Source organism: Danio rerio, chromosome 2 (genome assembly GCF_052040795.2).
Source record: "Danio rerio strain M-AB ecotype USA chromosome 2, GRCz13ab, whole genome shotgun sequence".
Taxonomy (NCBI): domain Eukaryota; kingdom Metazoa; phylum Chordata; class Actinopteri; order Cypriniformes; family Danionidae; genus Danio; species Danio rerio.
This window is the reverse complement of record NC_141022.1, coordinates 59,417,101-59,442,748: the sequence shown is the minus strand read 5'-3', so window position 1 is coordinate 59,442,748 and position 25,648 is coordinate 59,417,101. Positions and strand designations below refer to the sequence as shown.

Here is a 25,648-nt window from a genome sequence, read left to right as displayed (position 1 = left end):
AGCAGCAGAAATGTTTCTGTAACCTTCCCCAGCCTTGTGCAATTCCTTTGTCTTCACGCTTGGTTTGTGCTTTGACATGCACTGTAATCCCTGGGACCTTATATAGACTGGTGTAGCCTTTTCAGATCATGTCCAATCAACTGAATTGAGCACAGGGGAACTCCAATGAAGCTGCTGAAACTTCAAGAATGATCAGAGGAAACAGAATGGACCTGAGCTCAGTTTAGAGCTTCACGCCAAAGGCTGTGAACACTGATGTACATGTTTTTACAGCTTTTTTATTTTTAATAACTTTGCAACTATTGTGTGCAGAATGTTGAGGAAATAAATAAATTTAATTAGTGGTGAGCCGTTATCGGCATTTACGTGCTGCGCGAATGCGTGAATCTGTATCGCGCAATAATAAAATATCACCATTGATCTATTCTCAAAGTTGGGTTGGGAGCTGGGTCTGTTCTACGCAAGCTATGATGACTTTCACCTTGATATATTAGCGCGGATGTATACCTGACCGGTGAGCCGTCAGAGAAAAAAAATGCCCTTCTGAATCAAATCAGCAGGATGCCTGATTTTAACTGCAGTTTAACACTTTCACATTAACTCACAAACATTTCATTCATGCACCCATGACACACTGTGGTATTAGACGCAAATAAGGAATGAGGACTGGTGAGAGTGTTATGGAATTTACTAACGTACACCAAATGAAAAGAAAAAAACGTCCGCATTTTGAGATGTGTGTGTGTGTGTGTGTGTGGTCCTTTACTGTCAGCTGTGTGTGTGGATCTTGTTGGAAAATATGTTGAAAAGTTCTACATGACGGTAATAGTTTGATTGTGGTGTTTACTTCAATAATGCCACTAATATCTGCATACTCCACATGTCTTAATTCCCTTTCTGTTTAGTTCAGTTATGACTTTAGTTGGATTAAGGTGATCAAAAATCGCTGTTTGGCACTTTTGTAGTTCAACACTGATGTTTAATTGAATAAACAGTAAACACAAGTACATCTTCATTCATTCATTTTCTTGTCGGCTTAGTTTCTTTATTAATCTGGGGTCACCACAGTGGAATGAACCGCAAACTTATCCAGCAAGTTTTTTTATGCAGCGGATGCCCTTCCAGCCCCAACCCATCTCTGGGAAACGTCTACACACACACTCATACACTACGGACAATTTAGCCTACCCAATTCACCTGTACCGCATGTCTTTGGACTGTGGGGGAAACCGGAGCACCCGGAGGAAACCAACGCCAAGGCAGGGAGAACATGCAAACTCCACACAGAAACGCCAGCTGAGCCGAGGTTCGAACCAGCGACCCAGCGACCTTCTTGCTGTGAGGCGACAGCACTACCTACAGCGCCACTGCCTCCCCTCAAGAACATCTTAGTGAACATCATTTATTTTCATCATATTATCATAGTAGAGCAGTTCCTCAAGCAGTTTGTGATGCATTTTGGAGATGAACCCCCGGTCTAATGCACCACCTGGCTTGAGAAACCCGATCACAAAGACTTATTATTTGGGTAGCACACATATTCTGAATGCCTTCGGCAGAATTCAAATAAACCATTTGAATGTAGATTAATCTAGATTAAAAAATTTATCTATGCCCACCTAGAAATTTAATCCATTTTGGAATAAGGCTGTAACGTGGAAAAAGTGAAGCGCTATCAATACTTTCCGGATGCACCGTACACTACACCCAATTTAGCTTACCCAATTCACTTATGTGAATCCCATAAGTTTGGACTGTGGGGGGAAACCGGAGCACCCGGAAGAAACCCACTCCAACACAGGGAGAACATGCTCCACACAGAACTGCCAAGTGACCCAGCTGGGGCTCAAACCAGCAATGTTCTTACTCTGAGGTGATTGTGCTACCCACTGCGCCACCGTGACGCCCATTATTATTAGTGTTGTGGCTAAAATAGTGGTTTGAACTGAATTGAATAGTCTGTGCAAGTAGTATATATAAAAAGTAGGCCCACAAGGAATCTGTGTGCGCAGATTTTTAGCTCATCATTAATTCTGTTTATTTACTTGAGTAAATGTGTGTAAATCTCTATTTATTCAGTTTTTAAATTAATTTCAGTAATATTATTGACTAATGTGAAAATGTTCATCTGATTTATGTACAATGCAGTTAATACAGTAATATTTAATTTCTTTTAGTATAGAGATATTATATGAGAGACTTGCTTTGTGTAACCAAATAAAGTGAATCTTGGATTTGCATTTTAAACATTAAAAAAATAAAAATATATTATTATTATTATTTTACATATTAAGGTTTTAGTTATGACACTCTCAAAATAATTCAGCAGAAATCTGCAGATTTAAACTAAAAATCTCCCAGAAATAGCAAAAAACTTCCACAGATTCCGCCTGGCCCTAATAAAAAGCAACAAAAACAACACATTGACCTACAAAGTAAAAGTGCTGAGGGGTTTTGATGTGCTCTTGCTGAACACACACACACACACACACACACACACACACACACACACACACACACACACACACACACACACACACACACAAACATCATAAACTCTAATAAACTGGTGCTCAGATGCTTCAGTCAGTCACTGAAGCTCTTCATAATGGACCAGAGCGACTGAGAAACATGAAGCCTGAGGTTTTTCTGTCTGGACAAACAAACACTGACCTGAAACATCCATTAAAACACACTCACTTCACCATCTGCTTTCTCAGTATATATCAGCCTCTTGAACAACAGTTCACTACACACACACTCCAAAGAATGAGTTTGGCTGCTAATATAAAATACGCTGAAACAACACTATTCTTGTTGTTCATGTTTGGGGGAAGCAATTTCATTTTATTTTTGTTCAATCCACTTACATACAACATCTGAACAGTGCTTTTAGTTGTGGGATTTATAGCAGAATATTTCACTGCGAGGCATTGAATCATTAGAAAATAATGCGAGTCAATTGCTGAGTTCATTTCTTCAGGATGCTCAATATTGAGCACATATGCATTTGTAAATGTATGATGTCTCTTTGTGATTCCTGTTTATAGCAAATAACAACCTGCACATTATGTTTATTTCTATTTGCATATCCCTGATGATTAATAGCAAACTGTACATCATGTTCATCTATTTGTTAATCTCTGATTCTAGTTATTACGACTTGCATGTTAAGTTCATAGCACATTCATTTATTTTATTTTCAGCTTAGTCCCTTTATTAATCTGGGGTCGCCACAGCGGAATGAACCACCAACTTATCCAGCATATGTTTCACGCAGCGGATGCCCTTCCAGCTGCAACCCATCACAGGTGGATGCTGCCCTCTGGTGGTGGATGAGGAGACCCCCCCCTCCCCCACAGCTTAATATTATTTTTATTAAGCTGTAACATCATTAGACGTTGATATTTGGTGGATTTGGTTAATCACTGAACATTGATGTCGACCCGATTTTCATTTACAAACCAAATGCAACGTCCCCATGACATTACGGTACAACGTCTTGTGCCTGCTGGGTTTTTAAGGCCATTTCGGTCAACGTACAGTAAACATCCGTCATCTTCTCACCAGTGACATGCATCTAAACAGTCTCGGGGTCAAGGTGTATAGAGATTCTTGAGACGCTTTTAGTGCTCCCAAACAGCTTGCTGCATTCATAAATCACACATGTCTTGAGGTTGTTAAATATGATGCACAGTGATTGGACGGGAATCACAGGACTGATTTTTCTAAATCCAGTGCACAGGAAAAAATAAAGTAATGACTGCAGGTTAAAGGAAAGTAGTGGAGAAAAAGTACTGATACTGCACTAAAAATGCACTCAGTATCCATTTTAAAGCTACTTACTAAATTATAATTCCTGAGAAAAACTACTCAATAACAGTAGATCGAGTATTTGTACTTTGTTACTTTGCACCACTGCGTAAATCTGATCTAACATACTGTAATATGATGTAGATGAGTGCTGTACTTGTCTGCACTCACCAGCAGAGGGAGCTGAAGTTCACATAAACCTCCATCAGTCTAAAGAACAGCAGAAACACTGCGTCTGCTTACCTGGTGACAAATGAGAACAGGTACATTTCTTTCATAAGTTTACATAAAAACACCAAATTGTATTTCCGTATTATGCAGCCATTTTATAATTATTACAAAAACAATACTAATAATAACAACAATGAAATAGCAATAATAAAAATTAAATGAAATAATATTTTTGATTGTTTCTTATTTGTATTTTTTAGCTATTATTTACTGATAACTTGGCCATCACTGTTACAAAAGTGAATGCATTTTAATTTTGTATACCATGTTATTACCGTGTAATTCCTGCATTTTTACAAATATATATATATATATATATATATATATATATATATATATATATATATATATATATATATATATATATATATATATATATAACAGTTCTGTCTGGTTCTCGAATCTGATTGGCTGATAGCTGTGATATATTTAAGTCAGTGGTTCTCAAACGTTTTTCATCAAGTACCACCTCAGAAAAAAATTGTCTCTCCAAGTACCACCAAAATGAGAAGTATTGAAGTACAGTAGCGCAGTACGCCCAGTAAAGCAGCTACAACTCTACACAATTAAAAAACGTGGCAGATTACATCAGAAATATAGGCTATATGTCATATATGACATATTAAAATCATAATTTTTGATAAATTTTAAAATGTGTGTAGCATGTACATGACATATTTCATTCCTCCGCGTACCACTAGAAGGAAGCCTGGGTACCACTAGTGGTACACGTACCACAGTTTGAGAACCACTGATTTAAGTAATATCAGCACCTGTAAAGCCTCTTTACCCTTTGTGTATTACTCCGCCCACATACAACCAGCAAAAAGCAGACACTACAGATCTAAAGTTTAAAAGATGCTTGCTCAGCTGTTTAACTGTCAGCTTATGATTTTAATCCAACGGGGAAGAAAGTAGATCCTCATACAAAAGGGTTTTTGAGACTCTCCATGTTTGATTTTGTTTATATATATACACAATTATGCCGTCAAACTGTTGTATAAATGCAATATCACACTCGTAGCAGTGCTGGTATACAGCCATATCGCACTGCTACTCGTGTGATATTGCTTATATATATATATATATATATATATATATATATATACACACACACACAACAGTTTATCTGATAGCCGTGATATATTTAAGTAATATCAGCATCCGTACAGCCTCTTTGCCCTTTGTGTATTACTCCGCCCCCATACAGCCAGCAAAAAGCAGACACAACAGTTTGACAAATATTACTGCAGTTAGACAACAAAATATACTTTTGAGGCTTTTTTAGTCGAGAATGTAGGTGTTTAGATTGCAACTATGCAGTTTATTTGCAAGAATAGTGTCTATTTTAAAATATTTACAATTTCTCAGAGACAGCTCGTGAGCTGGTGAGGGGAGGAGACTCAGGACTTCAGGATAATGCAGAGGGGAGTGTCTTAAGGGGGTTAACACAGGCTGGTCAAGAAAGGGGAATTCCAAACTTCAGGCCAAGCAGTCAATCGGTAGCTAGCCCAACCTTTTGTTAGGGACAGGGATGGCAAATGGATCATCAAGGAAAGGGGATCCACAACCAGTGACGACTCAGGAGGCAAGTGACACAAGCAACACAACAGGACTAGACGGCTGGGGAAACAAGTCATTTAAAAAAAGAAGAGCAAGCAATAAACAAACTAGAACTAAGTAAATATAAGAAATATTTAAGACGGGGGAAAAATAGAGCTCAAGAAATAAAATGAAACAAATACTGAAACTACTGAAACTTAAAAGGCTTAAAGAAATAAGCTATAACTAGAAAAAAACAAAGCAAAACACAGGAATTAAAAAATAAAGAACTAACAAAAGACTAGGGCTAGACTGGGGCTAAGGATCACAAAAATGGCAAAATGATAACTTGAAATTAGTCTTGAGCTGCTAACAGAAATAAAATTGAAAAAAACATGCAGCAACCTTGCTGAAAAAAAAAAAAAAAAAACGAATCAAAAGGATAAATGAATTCAAGATAAAGATCAAAAAGACTTGTAATAGACTAGGACTAGACAAAAGAAACAAAACTAGAAAATATGGGAAAAAAACCTCTATCATGCACTAAACAAGATAAGCTAGACATGCACACGAGAGATAGTATGACGACCCGGCAAACACAAGTGGAATATGAACTCAATATAAAGGGAGTAGAAAGCACAAGGAACAGGTGAACATAATTAGACAAACAAGGACTAAACAAGGAGGCAGGACAAGGGGAGCACATGGCCAACACAACAAAAGAGACAACCATGTGCTTATACGAAACAAACAAATAGACATTAAACACAGACAGGAGTGACAGGGCTGTAAGGGCTGGATCCTGACAGGATGCTGCTTTTGTACCAGATCATAATTACAATCACCTGTTTCACATCACATCATTATTTCACCAGTTTACCCGCTTACTGGCCCTAAACTGCTCCTGTCACAACTGTCTTTGGATTGTGTTGCAGGTCTGAATGACAGGAAAGGTTGTAGATTTACAAATAAAGTTGACCAGACAGAACAATATTAAATATTAAAACAAACTTAATATGAAATAGTTTGTGTCCATATTGTCTGCAATGAAACATAAGTCAAAGTAATTTTGGAAAGCACTACTTTCTAATGTGGACAAATCTTAGTTTCAGCCTGCCTGTCAGACATTTCACACTGGATGAGAGATCATCATCTTCAGCTTAACCTCGCAAAAACGGAAATGCTTGAAGTTTCCGCCAACCCGACTCTACAGCGTAACTTTTCAATCCCGATGGACGGAGCAACTATTACTGCATCCAAAATGTTGAAAAGCCTTGGAGTAACGATTGATGACCAACTAAACTTCTCTGACCAAATTTCTAGAACTGCTCAATCGTGCAGATTCGCACTCTATAACATCAGAAAGATCCGACCCTTCCTATCTGAACATGCAGCTTAACTCCTTGTTCAAGCTCTTGTTCTCTCCAGACTGGATTACTGCAACTCTCTACTAGCTGGGCTTCCAGCTAACTCTATCAAGCCTCTTCAGCTGATCCAGAACGCAGCAGCACGAGTGGTCTTTAATGAACCTAAAAGAGCACATGTCACTCCGTTGCTCATCCGTTTGCACTGGCTGCCAGTTGCTGCTCGCATCAAATTCAAAGCTCTGATGTTTGCCTACAAAGCGACTTCTGGCTTTGCTCCTTCTTATCTGCTCTCACTTCTGCAGATCTATGTGCCCTCCAGAAACTTGCGTTCTGTGAATGAACGTCGCCTCGTGGTTCCATCCCTAAGAGGGAAGAAATCACTTTCCCGAACTCTCGCACTCAATCTGCCCAGTTGGTGGAAGGAACTCTCTAACTGCATCAGAACAGCAGAGTCACTCGCTGTCTTCAAAAAACGACTAAAAACTCAACTATTTAGTCTCCACTTCACTTCCTAATCTGCAATTGCCTCTCTGGATATACCACTAACTGTACTCAAAAAAAAAATGTTTACTAATACTTTCCTTCTTAGACTTTACAGACCTGAAACTTGCCTACAGCACTTATTCAATGTTGCTCTTATAGTTGTGTAAATTGGTTCCTTGTCCTCATTTGTAAGTCGCTTTGGATAAAAGCATCTGCTAAATGACTAAATGTAAATGTAAATGTAGTTTTCTATATTCCCGTGATACTACTGCATTTAGCCCTTTAAGTTGAAGTAATCAGGGAATTAAAATTCAAATATAAAATATAAACTTAAAAAAAAACATGCGTTCAGTGTTACCTGTGCAGCTCAGGTGTGTGTCCTTCACTCAAGGAGAGTTTGTGTTGACGGCATTATTTCTCTATAAGCTCTTGATCTGTTTTTCATCTCGATCTGAGCTGCAGAATCCACAGCACATCTCTCAGTGTTGGCAGGTCTTCACAGGGCAGCAAATAAAGGAGAAACACATGCAGTAAGAGACAGAGATATATACAAAGACCATGGCATTCCTTCTGCAGCAGATGCTGGGTGATAAACTGAAGAACATGACCGGAGGAAACAGTGAAGAAGATGAAGATGGCGGAGGAAAAGAGACGGCCGCATCTAAAGGCATGAGCAGAGAAGAGTTCGAGGAGTATCAGAAACAGCTCATCGAGGAGAAGTGAGTCTGAACACACTCTACAACAGCAGAGTAAAGTGAGACGGTGGACGAACTGCTTTATTAATGTTTTTAAAGTTATGCGTTCAAAATAATACAGTACGTTCAAAGTTGAAAACAGTGCATTTAAAATAATGTGTTCAAAATCGGTTTGAAACATTGCATTTAAAATAATGCTTTTGTTCAAACAAATTGTTGAAAATAATGTGTTGGTTAATAAAAATGGTTCAGTCATGTTCAAAATTAGTTCAAATGAATGCATTCAAAATTGTTTTGATGCATTTAAAATCGGTTCAAAATAATGCATTTGTTTAAAACTGATTCAAAATAATGTGTTCATTCAAAACTGATTCCAATTAATGCATTCAGAATCAGTTCAAAATAAGGCATTTGTTCAAAATAATGAGTTTCTTCAAAATTGGTTTACAAAAATGCATTCAAAATAATGTGGACAAAAAAGGCGCTAAAAAAATCAATTAGTTCAAAATAATGTGTTCAATCAAAATTGGTTCCAATTAATGCATTAAAAGTTGGTGTTCAAATTAACATGTTTATTCAAAATAATGTGTTTGTCCAAAATTGGTTTAAAATAATGCATTTAAAATAATGTGTTCAAAATTGGTTTGAAATAATGCATTTGTTTAAAATCGGTTCAAAACATTGCATTTAAAATAATGCTTTTGTTCAAACAAATTGTTGAAAATAATGTGTTGGTTAATAAAAATGGTTCAGTCATGTTCAAAATTAGTTCAAATGAATGCATTCAAAATTTTTTGATGCATTCAAAATCCGTTCAAAATAATGCATTTGTTTAAAATCGGTTCAAAATAAGGTGTTCATTCAAAACTGATTCCAATTAATGCATTCAAAATCGGTTCAAAATAAGGCATTTATTCAAAATAATGAGTTTGTTCAAATTTGGTTCACAAAAATGCATTCAAAATAATGTGAACAAAAAAGGCGCTTAAAATAATTAAAAACAATTAGTTCAAAATAATGTGTTTAAAATAATGCTTTCGTTAAAAAAATATATTAAAAATGAGTTTGTTAAAGAAAATTGGTGTTTAAAATTGGTACAAATTAATGCATTCAAAACTGGTTTAATGCATTCACAATCAATTCAAAATAATGTGTTCAATCAAAATTGGTTCCAATTAATGCATAAAAAGTTGGTGTTCAAATTAACGTGTTTATTCAAAATAATGTGTTTGTCCTAAATTGGTATAAAACAGTGCATTTAAAATAATGTGTCCAAAATTAGTTAGAAATAATGCATTTGTTTAAAATCGGTTCAAAATAATGTGTTCATTCAAAACTGATTCCAATTAATGCTAATTCAATTGAATTTAATTGAATTTAATTCAAATTTGATTCAAATTTGAATTTAATTCAAAATCGGTTCAAATTAAGGCGTTTGTTCAAAATAATGAGTTTCTTCAAAACTGATTCACAAAAATGCATTCAAAATAATGTGGACAGAAAGGCGCTCAAAATAATTAAAAACAATTAGTTCAAAATAATGTGTTTAAAATAATGCTTTCGTTCAAAAAAATATTAAAAATGAGTTTGTTATAAAAAATTGGTGTTCAAAATTGGTAGAAATGAATGCGTTCAAAACTGGTTTAATGTATTCAAAAACAATTCAAAATAATGTGTTCAATCAAAATTGGTTCCAATTAATGCATTAAAAGTTGCTGTTCAAATTAACTATTTATTCAAAATAATGTGTTTGTCCAAAATTGGTTTAAAATAATGCATTTAAAATAATGTGTTCAAAATTGGTTCGAAATAATGCATTTGTTTAAAATCGGTTCAAAACATTGCATTTAAAATAATGCTTTTGTTCAAACAAATTGTTGAAAAAAAAAGGTTCAGTCATTTTCAAAATTGGTTCAAAAATATGCACTCAAAATTAGTTCAAATTAATGCATTCAAAATTGTTTTGATGCATATAATAATGTGAAATATTTTTAATCAGACAATCACATGGCAGCAACTCAATGCATTTAGGCATGTAAACATGGTCAAGATGATCTGCTGCAGTTCAGATTGAGCATCAGAATGGGGAGGAAAGGGGATTTAAGTGACTTTGAACGTGGCATGGTCCAGTTGGTCCCAGACAGGCTGGTCAGAGTATTTCAGAAACTGCTGATCTACTGTGCAGAACCATCTCTAGGGTTTACAGAGAATGGTCTGAAAAAGAGAAAATATCCAGTGAGCGGCAGTTCTGTGGGAACAAATGCCTTGTTGATGCCAGAGGTCAGAGGAGAATGGCCAGACTGGTTCCAGCTGATAGAAAGGCAACAGTGAATCAAATAAGCACTCGTTACAACCGAGGTCTGCAGAAGAGCATCTCTGAACACACAACACGTCCAACCTTGAGGCAGATGGGCTTCAGCAGCAGAAGACCACACATGTTGCCACTCCCGTCAGCTAAGAACAGGAAACTGAGGCTACAATTCACACGGCCTCACCAAAACTAGACAATAGAAGATTGGAGAAATGTTGCCTGCTCTGTAGAGTCTCCATTTCTGCTGCGACATTCGGCATCAACAACATAAAAGCATGGACCCATCTGTCCTTGTACCAATGGTTCAGGCTGGTGATGCTGTAATGGTGTGGGGATGTTTTCTTGACACACTTTGGACCCATTAGGACCAACTGAGCATCGTGTCAACGCCACAGCCTACCTAAGTATTGTTGCTGACCATGTCCATCCCTTTATGACCACAGTGTGCTCATCTTCTGATGGCTACTTCCAGCAGGCACCATGTCATAAAGCGTGAATCATCTCAGACTGGTTTCTTGAACATGACAATGAGTTCACTGTACTCAAATGGCCTCCACAGTCACCAGAGCTCAATCCAATAGAGCAGCTTTGGGATGTGGTGGAACGAGAGATTCACATCATGGATGTGCAGCCGACAAATCTGCAGCAACTGTGTGATGCTATCATGTTAATATGGAGCAAAATCTCTGAGGAATATTTCCAGTAGCTTGTTGAATCTTTGCCACGAAGGATTAAGGCAGTTCTTGGGGTAAAAGCGGTCCAACCCGGTACTAGTAAGGTGTACCTAATAAAGTGGCCGGTGAATGTATAATTCTTAACAAGGTTAATGTGAACAAATATCAGTTTTATATATTACCATAAAATTACTATGTTATTACTGCATTTACAGTAGCCTTTTTAAAGTATTGTAAAATTATGTAACACCCCAGAAAATTTGATGTCATACACAAACACAAACACACAATATACACACACACACAAACACACACAGACAGACACACACACACACACACACACACACACACACAATGCTGTAATGTTGCTCTGTGCTACACTTCATCTCTTTATATAACAAACGGTGGCTTTAAGTGCAGAAGTGGGTCAGGAGTGTGTGATTGGGTCAAACGTCCCAGCAGACTGTGCTTGTAAACCTGCTGTCAATCTTAAAATAATTCAATAAGTTCACACAAACGCAAATAAATAAAAGAACAAAATAACTGGCAACAATGAGATTCTGGCACTAACAAAGTGATCAGAGTAATTACTGGTATATTTGTAAATAATAATTTACTAATGGACAAACGGGGTGGCACGGTTGCTCAGTGAATAGCACTGTCGCCTCGCAGCAAGAAGGTCTCTGGTTCAAGTCCCAGGCAGCTGGGTCAGTTGGCATTTCAGTGTGGAGTTTGCATGTTCTCCCCGTGCTGGCGTGAGTTTCCTCCGGGTTCTCCGGTTTCCCATACAAGTCCAAACACATGTGGTATAGAGGAATTGAATGAACTTAATTGGTCATAGTGTATGAGTGTGTGTGTGAATGTGAGAGTGTATGAGTGTTTCCCAGTACTTGGGTTCCAACTGGAAGGGTATCCACTGTGTAAAACATTTGCTAGATAATTTGGGGTTTATTTTGCTGGGTTGACCCCTGATTAATAAATGGACTAAACCGCAGGAAGATTAATGAATGAGTAACACAGAACCATTTTTGGATAATTAAAAAAATTAACAATTTAATAAATTAACTATAAAAAAATACAGTAAAATATAAAGAATATCAATTATAAAAAAAAATAATATTATAAAAAAGAACTGGTATTTCAGCAGTAACAGTTTACACAATTAAAAAATTATATATATATATATATATATATATATATATATATATATATATATATATATATATATATATATATATATATATATATAAACAATTGAAGTCAGAATTATTAGCCCCCTTGAATGATCAGACCCCCTCTTTATTTTTTTTTTCCCCAATTTCTGTTTAACGGAGAGAAGGTTTCAACACATTTCTAAACATAATAGTTTTAATAACTCATTTCTAATAACTGATTTATTTTATCTTTGCCATGATGACAGCACATAATATTTGACTAGATATTCTTAAAGACACTTCTATACAGATTAAAGTGACATTTAACTATAGGATAACTAGGGTAACTAGGCAGGTTAGGGTTATTAGGCAAGTTGTTGTATAATGATGGTTTGTTCTATAGACTATCTAAAAAAATAGCTGAAAAGGGACTAATAATATTGTCATTAAAATGGTGTTTAAAAAAAAAAACAAAAAAAAAACCTGCTTTTATTCTAGCCTAAATAAAACAAATCAGACTTTCTCCAGAAGAAAAAATATTATCAGACATACTGTAAAAATGTCCTTGCTCTGTTAAACATTATTTGGGAAATATTTAAAAAAAAAGCAAAGGGGGGCTAATAATTCTAACTTCAATTGTGTGTGTATGTATATATATATACATACATACACACACACACACACACATATATATATATATATATATATATATATATATATATATATATATATATATATATATATATATATATATATATATATATATATATATATATATATATATATACATATATACACACACACACACACACACACACATACATATCTATATACATACATATCTATATATATATATATATATATATATATATATATATATATATACATACACATACATAGATACATATATATATTATTCAGTATAGTATTCAGACCCCCTTAAATGTTTAAATCTTTACTATATTGCAGCCATTTGTTGAAATCATTTAAGTTCTTTTTTTTCCTCAATGTTAACACAGCAGCCCATATTGACAGAAAAACAAAGAATTGCTGTCATTTTTGCTGATTAATTAAAGACTGAAATATCACAGGGTCCTCAGTGTTCAGCTCAGTATTTAGTAGGAGCCCCCGTTTGATCTAACACAGCCGTGCGTCTTTTAGGGAAAGATGCAGCAATTTTTTCACTCCTGGATTTAGGGATCCTCTGTCATTCCTCCTTGCAGATCCTCTCCAGTTCTGTCAGGTTGGATGGTAAATGTTGGTGGACAGCCATTTTTAGGTCTCTCCAAGATGCTCAATTGGGTTTATTCCAGGGCTCTGGCTAGGCCAGTCAGTAATAGTCACAGAGTTGTTATTAAGTCACTCCTCAGTTATTTTAGCTTTGTGCTTAGGATCATTGTCTTGTTGGAAGGTAAACCTTCAGCACAGTCTGAGGTTCTGAGCACTCTGGAGAAGGTTTTAGTCCAGTATATCCCTGTTCTTGGCCACATTCATCTTTCCCTAGATTGCAAGCAGTCGTCCTGTCCCTGCAGCTGAAAAACACCCCACAGCATGATGCTGCCACCACCATGCTTCACTGTTGGGCCTGTATTGGACAGGAGATGAGCAGTGCCAGGTTTTCTCCACACATACAGCTTAGAATTAAGGCCAAAAAGTTCTATCTTGGTCTCATCAGACCAGAGAATCTTCAGATGTTTATTTTGGCAAACTCCATCCAGGCTTTCGTGTGTCTTGCACTGAGGAGAGTCGTGTGTCTTGCATCTCCAGACTGCATCTCTGCAGCTCAGCTAGTGATCTTTGGGTTCTTCTTTTTTTATGATTATTTATTTATTGCAGAACAAAACCAGCATACATAACTAGCAACAACTATATACAAGCCAGGGTTTGCATTAAATGAAAATACATAAAGAAAAAATTACAAATAATAATAGTAAAATAAAGACAATAAAATTATAAATGAATAACAATACATAGAAAAAGAAAAGCTCTGGGATGAGAATTAACTAGTTATTATAAAATCAGACCATGCTTTGATTGTATGGAGTTTAGCTCTGTTAATTCTTGCAGTGGAACGTTCTTTCTTTGGGTTCTTCTTGACTTTTACCAAGGCTCTTCTCCCCCAATAACTCAATTTGGCCGGACTGCCAGCTCTAGGAAGGGTTCTGGTTGTCTTAAAAGTCTTCCATTTAGAGATGCCACTGTGCTCTTACAAACAGTTAGTGCAGCAGATTTTTTTCTGTCAATATGGGGTGCGGTGTGTAAAGCAAATAACTTCAATATATTGAACAGTGAAAATTTAAGGGTCCGAATACTTTCTGTACCCAATGTGTTTGTGTGAGTGTATATAATAAAACAACAAATGACCAAAAATAAGGCAAATTATAATATATAAACTTTTTTATATATTTTTATATTTTTTTTATATATTTTTATATTTTTATATAAACTTTATTATATATTATAAAGGTGTTTTGACACCTGGATAATTAAAAAAAAAATTTAATTAAATTAATTAAAAATATAGTCAGGAATGTTTGTAAAATTATATCTAAAATAAAATAAAAAGTATCTAAATAATTAGCTAATTATATGAATGATTTATTAAAAATACATAAAAATAATTGAAATTGCAACATATATATATATATATATATATATATATATATATATATATATATATATATATATGTATATATATATATATTACATATTATGACATATTACAATACAATATTAATATTGTTAGTATAAGATAAATAATAATTGTAGACAAATTTGTAAAAAAAAAAAAAAGGAAATAAATTAAAAATAAAATGAATTTCAGATGGGATCCGTGACTGTTGGCTCACTCCATGCTGTTTAATATCTGGGCTAGTTAATTCTGACAGCGTTCACCCAGTTTGACCAGCGATTGAGAACCACCTGCTCCATATTTCACCATAAACCCTTTTAACCTTCTTAGGCTCGTCCTGCTGCCGAGGTCAGTCTCTTACTTATTTCAGTATAAGAAGAGTCTGTTTATACCCGTGAAAGGCTGCTAATCTGCGCAGGCCGCTGTAATGCCACTGAGAGGGTCAGGACGCCGCTCACATTGATTGGTTTCACCTAAAACCCCTAAACAGCATGTAACTAACCACTTCATTTATGCCTGTGTAAATAAAGCCAATCATATTTCAATTTCTCACAAAAAAAAGGGTATAAATGTGTTTATTCTTTACAGATCTCTCTTTTAAACCCTTGAGTACTGTTTAAATTGACCTCTTCTTGCCCTACTGACTTTCATTTTAATGATTTTTTTTTTTTTTTGCAAAGCGATGACAGCATATACTGTAATCATGTATTTTTGATTGTTGCTGGATTTCCCTGTTGGGAAGAGGTTAAATGTGTAATGCTTACTGTTGATCATCAGTTGGCAGCATTAACCCTGTGCAAAAAAAAACTTTCTGGCTTTTACGTGGTGCTATATAGAGTAAACAGCAGATTACAGTGTGTGGGCAGAAATAAACTTACTGTGTTTACTATGCTATGAGAGCATTTTCTGTCAGTTTTTAGCATTCTGTAAAACATTGCAATACTCTTTCTATGAAAACACTGTATCGACTACACTTCAGCACTTTACAAATGTGGCAACTGACATATTCATATACATACACTAACCGGCCACTTTATAAGGTACACCTTACTTGTACCGGGTTGGACCCCTTTTTCCTTCAGAACTGTCTTAATCCTTCGTGGGCAAGGATTCAACAAGGTACTGGAAAAAATTCTCAGAGATTTTGCTCCATATTGACAGGAAAGCATCACACAGTTGCTGCAGATTTGTCGGCTGCACATCCATGATGTAAATCTCCCATTCCACCACATCCCAAAGGTGCTCTATTGGATTGAGCTCTGGTGACTGTGGAGGCCATTTGAGTACAGTGAACTCATTGTCATGTTCAAGAAACCAGTCTGTGATGATTCACGCTTTGACATGGTGAGTTATCCTGCTGGAAGCAGCCATCAGAAGATGAGTACACTGTGGTCATAAAGGGATGGACATGGTGGCGTTAACACGATGCTCAATTGGTACTAATGGGTCCAAAGTGTGCCAAGAAAACATCCCCCACACCATTACACCACCAGCAGCAGCCTGAACCATTGGTACAAGGACAGATGGGTCCATGCTTTTATGTTGTTGATGCGAATGTCGCAGCAGAAATGGAGACTCTACAGAGCAGGCAAGGTTTCTCCAATCTTCTATTGTCCAGTTTTGGTGAGCCTGTGTGAATTGTAGCCTCAGTTTCCTGTTCTTAGCTGACAGGAGCGGCACCCGGTCTGGTCTTCTGCTGCTGTAGCCCATCTGCCTCAAGGTTGGACGTGTTGTGTGTTCAGAGATGCTCTTCTGCAGACCTCAGTTGTAACGAGTGCTTATTTGAGTTTCTGTTGCCTTTCTATAAGCTGGAACCAGTCTGGCCATTCTCCTCTGACCTCTGGTATCAACAAGGCTTTTGTTCCCACAGAACTGCCACTCACTGGATATTTTCTCTTGTTCAGACCATTCTCTGTAAAGCCTAGAGATGGTTGTGCGTGAAAATCCCAGTAGATCAGCAGTTTCTGAAATACTCAGACCAGCCCGTCCGGCATTAACTGGACCATGCCACATTCAAAGTCACTTAAATTCCCTTTCTTTCCCATTCTGATGTTTGCTTTCAACTGCATCAGATCATCTTGACCATGTACACATGCCTAAATGCATTGAGTTGCGTTAATGAGCAGTTGGACAGGTGTACCTATTAAAGTGATATTAACATTATATTTAGTTGAGCTTCATCCATCATTTGTGTTTAAATAATTGTTTTTAAGAGTGAATTTTACTGTTCGAAATGAAAGAATCGAATCAAATACGCTAGTTCATATAATATATATAGTATAGCATATAGTGTATAGTGTAGTATAGTAGTGCATAGTATACAGTGTATAGTCTAATAAAGTATCATAGACTGTATAGCAGTGTTTAGTACAGTATATTACAGTGTACAGTATATATACACTGTAGACTATTCTAAGGAACAATTTTTTCATAACGTTTTTTGCCTCAAGCCTAACACAGAATTATTGAAATCACATTTTAATGTGTCGTCTTTAATCTTGAAATGTACATTTAATTAAATTTTATGCATTGTTCACGCACAAATCTGTAATCTCCCTGTATTTTCGTTTTATGCAAAAGCTAAAAGGTTTTATTTTAATCATTATTGCCCATTGGTAAATGATAACAACTACATTTTCATGCAGTTTTAGATTTTAATTTCATCCAAAATTCACTTTTCAAACACATGATTAAAATTCAAGCATCTTCAAGCTTTTTACAGCACCTGCAAGATTCCTGAACAGTAAAAAAACATTACAGTAACGTGTTATTTTCTTTACAGGATCGCCAGAGACAAGGAGTTTGCAACAAAAAAAGCAGAGAGAGCAAACCTTCGAGTGCTGCTGCGAGACAAATACAGACTCCCACAGGTAACAGACCCCAGGTTAACACTATTAAACTCATTTCCAGAACCTTTACTTCCTCTGTTCCTCAGCAGTGAAATGAACATCTCAAACCTCTAAAACTAATATCCTCAAATATTTTGAGGAAAGTTAATTTCTGGTGTTGTGCCGATGCCATTCACAGTGTCGGACGCCACATTTAAAAACTTAATGCAGAATCAATTTTAATCAACCTAATTAACCCAGTGAAGCCTTTAAATGTCATTTTAAGCTGTATAGAAGTGTCTTGAAAAATATCTAGTCAAATATTATTTATGAAATTGGGGAAAAAATAAACAGGGGGGCTAATAATTCTGACTTCAACAGTAATCCATATGCATAGTGCTTTTGGCTTTCCCACGCTCGAAAGCTTGACAGACCTCCTGCGTGTAGCTACGCTTGCTAAGCCACGATTGGTGTGTGGCGGTTTTCGGGTGTGGCTAAGCGGAGGGTCAATTACAAGGCGACTTTAACAAGATTTTATTGCTTTACATCTGAAACTGTGAAACATCTGTTTTCAATGTTCGTCAACAGAGCGCACAAGACGACGCCACCGTACAGATGGCCGGAGATGACCTGGACATTCCTGAGGAGCTGGCAAAAATGGTGGATGAAGAGGAAGAGCAGGAGGAGCTAAATGACTCTTTTCTGGGGAAACTACAAAACATGGACGTGGACTTTGACTCAATCAAGGCGAAAGCTCAGAGCACCATGACTGAGGTCAAACAGGCAGCGGAAGAAAAATGTGTCTTGATGTGACGGTGATTCGGTTACAATACTGTGGATCTGGAGGATTTCTTCAGTAGTTTCTTACTTTAAAGTTACATTAAGCTATGGACCCTTTTCACATTTCAGAGTTTTTCAGCAGCAAATTCGTAATAGTTGGTTAACTCAGAGTGCAGCTAATGTGAGAGTACAACAAATGACTATTTTATAATCCTATTTGCTGAAATAATAAAAGAAAAACTCAACGATGGTGTTATCAAGACTTTCAGAAAAATAATGTGAGACTGATGATGACAGCCAGAAGAGAGAACAATGTCAGATTTAGGCCGTACTCACACTATGTACAGTTGCCTCGAACCGGGCCAAAGCACACTTGTCCCCCCTCCCGTCTCCCCCGACGGCCCGCACTCACATTACAATCAGGCCTGGGCACGCTTACGTCATCGATGCTGCGCTGTTCAGTAAACGCTCTCGCTCAGCACAGTGGAGATTTCTCTAGTTATATCGTGTCAGTCGTTTGATATGGCGTCAAATATTTCGCCAAACAGTCCTTAGGGATGCGGGGACACGCAGTCAGATATTTCGCCGAACAGATCCGCCACTTTTGGCGCTCATAAACAATCATGAAGCCCTCGTGTTGCAGGAATGAGGAGGTCTGCTGAAGGTGCAGCTGTTGTGCAGTGAGGGGTTTGCGTCTTTAATAAACTACGGCAGTTTGCAATCACTGAACATTAAGAATGATTAATAAATCCATATGAAACAGCCCCTTAAAAGTCACGTCTCGCTTTCAGTTTCGGGCTTTGGTGCGTTTTGCACTCATACACAAGCGTACCGCGCCAAAGCCCAAGTGAACCGCGCTCCGATTCAGCGCACTCACACTTCTCAAATGATCCTGGAAACGGGCCTAGGCACCGTTGCTCGTGTTTTCCAACAATGTTTAAAGGCTGATTTATACTTCTGCGTCTAGCGCACGCATATGCTACACCGCAGCCTACGCATTGACACATGGCCCTACGCCGTGGCCTTCGTCATCGCTGACATGCACCTTTCAAAAAAAGGTAGCTACACGTCACACCGATGCGTAGCGCAAGCTCTATAATTGGTCGGCTTGGTAGCGCTGACGAGTCTGGGCAACACCTGGCCGCTCCGATGGAGCGATTGTTTAAAAGTGTGGAGTCCCGTGAAGGAGCTCCGGATGGAAAGTTTTGTTTTGTGTTTACCTCATATTTAAAGTTGTTGCACGTCCGCCGGTTCCTGCCTCAAAATGAGCGAGTTTGAGCCACTTGTACATTCAGGAAGTGTTCAGGAAAAACAAAACACCAGCGAAGAAACACCGAGGAACATTAACACCTCACTTCCAACTAGCGTTTCGGAAGTGTTATTGCAGAGCAACAGAAACAGCGTGCAGAAGTATAAATGCACAGCTACATGTGTTTCATGCGCCGTGGGTCACACTGATCACTAGACGCAGAAGTATAAACCAGCCTTAACGCCTCATGACTAAATAAAGAACGTCAATGTGATCGTGCACAAGAACGCGCAAAACGCCAAGCGCAAAAGTGTCAATTAAAAAGAAAAACACCTCATGCTCGTCTTTGTTTTGAGGCACCATGTTAAAACCTTCTCCACCAATACGTTAGGCACTTTTGTTAACGTTTACGAGCTGCTGAAGTTACAGTAAACAGCACTTGGAGGCGCTCAAGCGCAAAACTGTCAATGCGAGCGCACACTGAAGAAGAACGTGCACTGGTAAACAATAATCATTTCTTCATCACTAGAGCTGGAGCTGCTGCTTTAACCATAACAACAAGCGAGTGTCAGAAGCTTAAAGTTGTGTAGCGCCATCTAACATCAAGGAGTGGTTTTGCATACTCTTCTGATCGACGCCAGTGAAATATCGCTTGTGTTCGAATAATGAAAAACGTCTTGAAAAACATTGACATCTGTCTTGTGAAAATGGTCCATATTTGTAAAATGCTTTTGGTCAGTGTCGGAAAACACACTTGCAGCCAATCAGCAGTAAGGGGCGTGTCTAGTCATTATAGCAATATAAAAAGAGGGTGGAGTCTTTCCTGGGTTATGGGCTTTTTTTTTTTTTGGTTAACATCACTGGGAAAAATTGCTCAGTGCTAACCTATATTGGTTAATAAAAAAAGAATATTTCACTTTAATTAAAATACACCCCTAATTTAATCATCTTCCAGTCATTACACATCTGACTTTCAGATATTCTGATGTACAACTTTTGTATCATATACTGTTGAAATGACAAATGCATTCAAGCTTATTTCTGCCGTGGAATTAAAAAAGAAAAAGCTATTTATACAAATATTTATATATATTCTGTATTAGATGTAAACATCTAAAGAATTATGTAAATGTTGAATTATTTATTAACATGTATGTGTATATACTTCTATACATGTATATAAATATGCACATGCACAGTACACACACACATATACAATATACACACATATATATACTGTATGTATATATTTATGTTGCATGTATGCATGTATGTATGTATGTATTTCTGGGTGACACAGAGGGTAGCCCTGTGGCCTCACAGCATGAAGGTCGCTGGTTTGAGCCCTGCCTGGGTCAGTTATCATTTCTATGTGGAGTTTGCATGTTCTCACCGTGTTGGCGTGGGTTTCCTCCATCCAAAGACATGTGCTGTTTGTGCTTTTAAGCCTTTTGAGCGTAAACACCATTTTGCTTTTTGGTTCCTTTTGTCTGATTGGATGTTGTGAGCATGTGATGTTTTCGTTTTATGGTAACAACCAGTACATCGAAGAGACGGCAACATGGCAGCAACCTCAAATTATGAGGCTTAAAGACAACGTCTGTTTCTAATACCTTTGAAGCAGACATTAATGTGCGTACAACACAACAAAAACTATTCATTCATGTTTTGCACAGTTTGTCGTCAGTTTGGCAAGTCAGCCACCTTTTGTTGAATAATTCAGAACTGCAATAAAGTATCTGCACATTTTCCATACTGCTCTTTCTGCTTGCATTAACATGTTTAGTTTTGCTCATCATACATTTATTAGTATTTTTTTTAAATATTTAAATTCTAGATACACAGATGTTATTTTTGACACATTATTTAAAACATGTGGCTAAGAAACAGCTATTAACTTTTTTTGCGGGGCCAGTAAAAATCTGAACCACTGGCCCGATCAAGCCAGTAGAAAAAAATCCTTAGTGTTGAACCCTGATATATATACACACACACACACACACACACACACACACACACACACACACACACACACACACACACACATATATATATATATATATATATATATTAGTGCTGTCAATCGATTAAAAAAAATTAACTAATTAATCGCACCCTTTTTTTTTAAATTATCACGATTAATCGCATTTAAAATACTGAAACTTGTCATTTTGGCTATTTAAATGTAAAATGAATGTAAACGCAAGACAAAAAAATATTTAAATTCAAAATATAATTGTTTATTAGAATTAAAATTCAAAACATAATTGTTTAATAGAATTTTTGTTTAACTTGTAACACAGATTTCTTCATTTAAACAACATACCCACAATAAACCATCAAGATCCTGGCCTGACAAGCATATTTATTACAGAAATTAAAACACAGGCATGTTAATGACATTTAAATTTCATTAGTTATAGAGTAGAAACAATTTAGCTTAATCCTCCTTTACATTCATCCAGTTGCTAAGACTAGGAGTATCCCGCAAGTGCACAGAGACTCAGAGACTACTCAGATACGTCGCTCACTCCACCCCTCACACCCCTCAATGGGCCTGACACAGACACACACACAACGCGCTGCAGACGTTTTGGCCCCAACGGCCTTCCATACTGGTGCGACTCTCAACACGCATGATCACGTTCATCAAATTTGCTTAAACTAAGCGTCCTAAAGTATTACTGTATTTCACAAGGATTCTGACACAACAACGTGAAGCATACGCTTTCATTGCGTTTAATGAGGAAACACGCTAAACTTGGAGGGCTCATGCTGAAAGGCAGAGTAATGCCCTGTCTTTGACAGCTCGCGACTTCACCAGACAGAGACTTTCTGAGTACATTTACATAAGACACCAAAACCGATTTTAATATGATTAAGATACTCTTATTAAAATTCTACCGTGTAACCAAAGCAGTGATTTTATTACCTTAAAGGAACACGAGTCACGAAATGCGGAGGATTTTCTTTCTGTTCGCCATGCGGTATCAACTTACAACAGAAGTCGATAGTTAAAAATGAAACACCCGAAATTGCATGAAACTCTGGATAATCTGTGATGCAACTAATTGTTTTATACTGGAACTTGCCCTCAAAAAGTGCTTCCTTGGTCTTATCCACATTTATTGCATGTTGAACACACATCCACCACAACAGGAAGTAAAAAAAAAACCTGCAACTGCGTTAATTGCGTAAATTTTTTTAACGCATTAATTATTTAAAATTAATTGCATGCGTTAACGCACTAATTTTGACAGCGCTAATATATATATATATATATATATATATATATATATATATATATATATATATATATTACATACATACATTTATGCACCTACCCACACACACACACACATATATATATATATATATATATATATATATATATATATATATATATATATATATATATATATATATATATATATATATATATATGTGAAAATTAGCGCGTTAACGCACGCGATTAATTTTAAATATTTAATGCGTAAAAAAAAAAATGCAAATTACGCAGTTTTTTTTTTTTTTTCGACGTGTGTTCAGTGTGGCCAACGTGTGTTCAGGGACTGTGCGGTGCGCCTTGGGCAGCAGAACAGTGAGCGAACGCCCCGGTCTTTCATCAGCAAAAAGGTCACTTTTTCACTTTCGGATTGAGGGCGGCGTGATTGTCGTTTGCCTAGAGCGCCAGTTCAGCTTGCTCTGGCTCTGCGTGTGTTTAACTTGCAAAGAAATTTGGATAAGACCAAAGACGCGCCATTAGAAGGAAAGTTTCAGTATAAAACAATTAATGTCGCATCATCAGGCTGTTCTGCGTTTCCTCCAGAGTTTCATGCAATTTCAGGAGTTTCATTTTTAATCTTTTGACTTTAACTGCAGTTCAGCAGTTCACTCTCATTTAACATATTTTCATTCAGGATGTTTTAATGGAATTTGATATATCCGCATAACGAATGGAAAGTAAAACCTCCGCATTTCGGGACATCCTTTAAGGTAATCAAAAATCACTGTTTACATGGTCGACTCTTAATCAGTATTATCTTAAACATAAAAGTGGAGTATTGGTGTCCATGTAAATATAGGCCTACTCGGTAAAAATGGCAGATGAAGTCGCAAGCTGTCATATATATATATATATATATATATATATATATATATATATATATATATATATATATATATATATATATGCACACACATGTATATATTCGAGACAAGGTTGATAAATAACAATTAAATATTTGGATGTGATTAATTGTAAAAAACTTTACCAGCACTAGAAATCATCCTGAATATTTTTTTCTTGGCAGAATAAAATATTTGTGATATGTAAATATTTTGTTATGAGGAAAAAATAAACTGAACGCTGGACAGAAAAAAAACTAAACTTTGTGAAGTTCAACAGCTCGCAGTTATCATCAGCATTTTTCAACATTTATGCCCAAGCGATTTTCACGGTGTCGAGTTAATGTACAAAATCAGTCCCTAACATTACCTGCCGCCTAATATATTTCATAGCAGTACACACGGTAGCGCTGCATGTGCAACTTTACGCTTGTTTTTAACGCATCGTGTCAAACCAAAAAAAAATAAATAAAACAAGCCAGAAGCATTATTTTGAATGCTGCTTTGCACTGTTATCCACTCTCACATTTGTCTGATCACAAGACTTTAAACATTGTCCAAGCATGTACAAGCCATTAGAAAAAGCTATTTATTTAAAAATTTAGAGCTGCAAGATGAAAACTGCAAGGTGAAATCCAATTTTTTTTTAACCCCATGAAGCTTTCTTGAATTATATTACACTGCAATCAACCAATGAAGTGTTGCAAAGACTGCAAACAATGAAGAGTCAATATTCTCCCCAACTTCATCAATAAAATATGAAAAGGAAACAGTATTTAAATGAACAAATTACTGAATTACTTACATAACATGAATAAAGCCAAAAAGTCTTTCCACAGCAATATTAAAGAAGTACAGTTGAAGACAAAATTATTATGCATTATTATTTTTAAAGAAACTAGAATTCAGCTTAAAGTGCAATTTAAAGGCTTTACTCAGGTTAAGTTAGGGTTAAAGTTAGGGTAATTGTGCAAGTCACTGCAAAAATTTTAAGGAGGGAAGTTTTTTTTAACATCATGAATTCCAGCAAAACTAAAATAAATAAGACTTAAGGGGCCCTATCATACACCCGGAGCAGTGTGGCGCAAGACGCGGTGCAGTAGTCTTTTGGTAGTTTCAGCTTGGCACAAGAGTCGATTTGAGGCTTTGCGTTACGCTGTTTAAATAGCAAATGCATTAGCGCTCATTTGTGCGCCCATAGGCGTTCTGCTCTAAAAAGGAAGGCGTTCTGAGGCGGACCGCTGGAGCGTTGCTATTTTGAGAAACTATAATAGATTTTTCATTAGACCAAAACTAACCCGGTCTAAACTCCAGCGCAGAGTTGTGCCTCGCTTACACACTGCTTAATACACACAAGAGAGCAATAGGCAAATAACTTTACATATGAAAAATGTAAATATTAAGGATATATATAGAATATAATAAGAATAGATATAGAATATAAATATAAAGGATTAAAATATTACAAAACATTTTCTAGCCTACATAAATATGAAAAACCACTGCTTTTATGTCTTCTTCATCTCGGGAGGCTTTTTCAGTTCATTCATAACAATTTGTTTTTGTATAATGTTATTATTATTAGCAGTATTATTTATTATATCCATATTTATATTTGTTTTATTAAAAACAAGCTTAGATTTGCCCACCTGTCAGGTTTTAGACCATATGGGGCATGGCAGGTGTATTTGGAAATAACTCAGTATTTTGACCACTCTTGGTCATTATTGTTCATTTTTTTGTTTGCTGGAAATTAGAACT

General features: G+C 36.4%; 1 protein-coding gene and 1 long non-coding RNA gene across 4 annotated transcripts in view; one reads left to right on the top strand and one right to left on the bottom strand.

The window, feature by feature from the left end:
• Nucleotides 1–2,822: 2,822 nt before the first annotated feature.
• The window catches only part of LOC137488289 (uncharacterized), a 98,382-nt gene continuing 75,556 nt past the window's right edge, over nt 2,823–25,648 (bottom strand). For all 3 annotated transcript variants that reach the window (XR_015479199.1, XR_015479201.1, XR_015479200.1), the window contains 3 exons: nt 7,795–7,930; nt 3,985–4,056; nt 2,823–3,728 (listed from right to left, as the gene is read on the bottom strand). This is a non-coding gene — a long non-coding RNA (uncharacterized LOC137488289). The remainder of the gene's footprint in view (nt 3,729–3,984; nt 4,057–7,794; nt 7,931–25,648) is intronic.
• Nucleotides 7,995–18,543, top strand: cplx4c (complexin 4c). Its single transcript, NM_001171591.1, is given in 3 exon segments — nt 7,995–8,155; nt 17,685–17,772; nt 18,319–18,543. Coding segments are annotated over 3 exon segments (474 nt in total).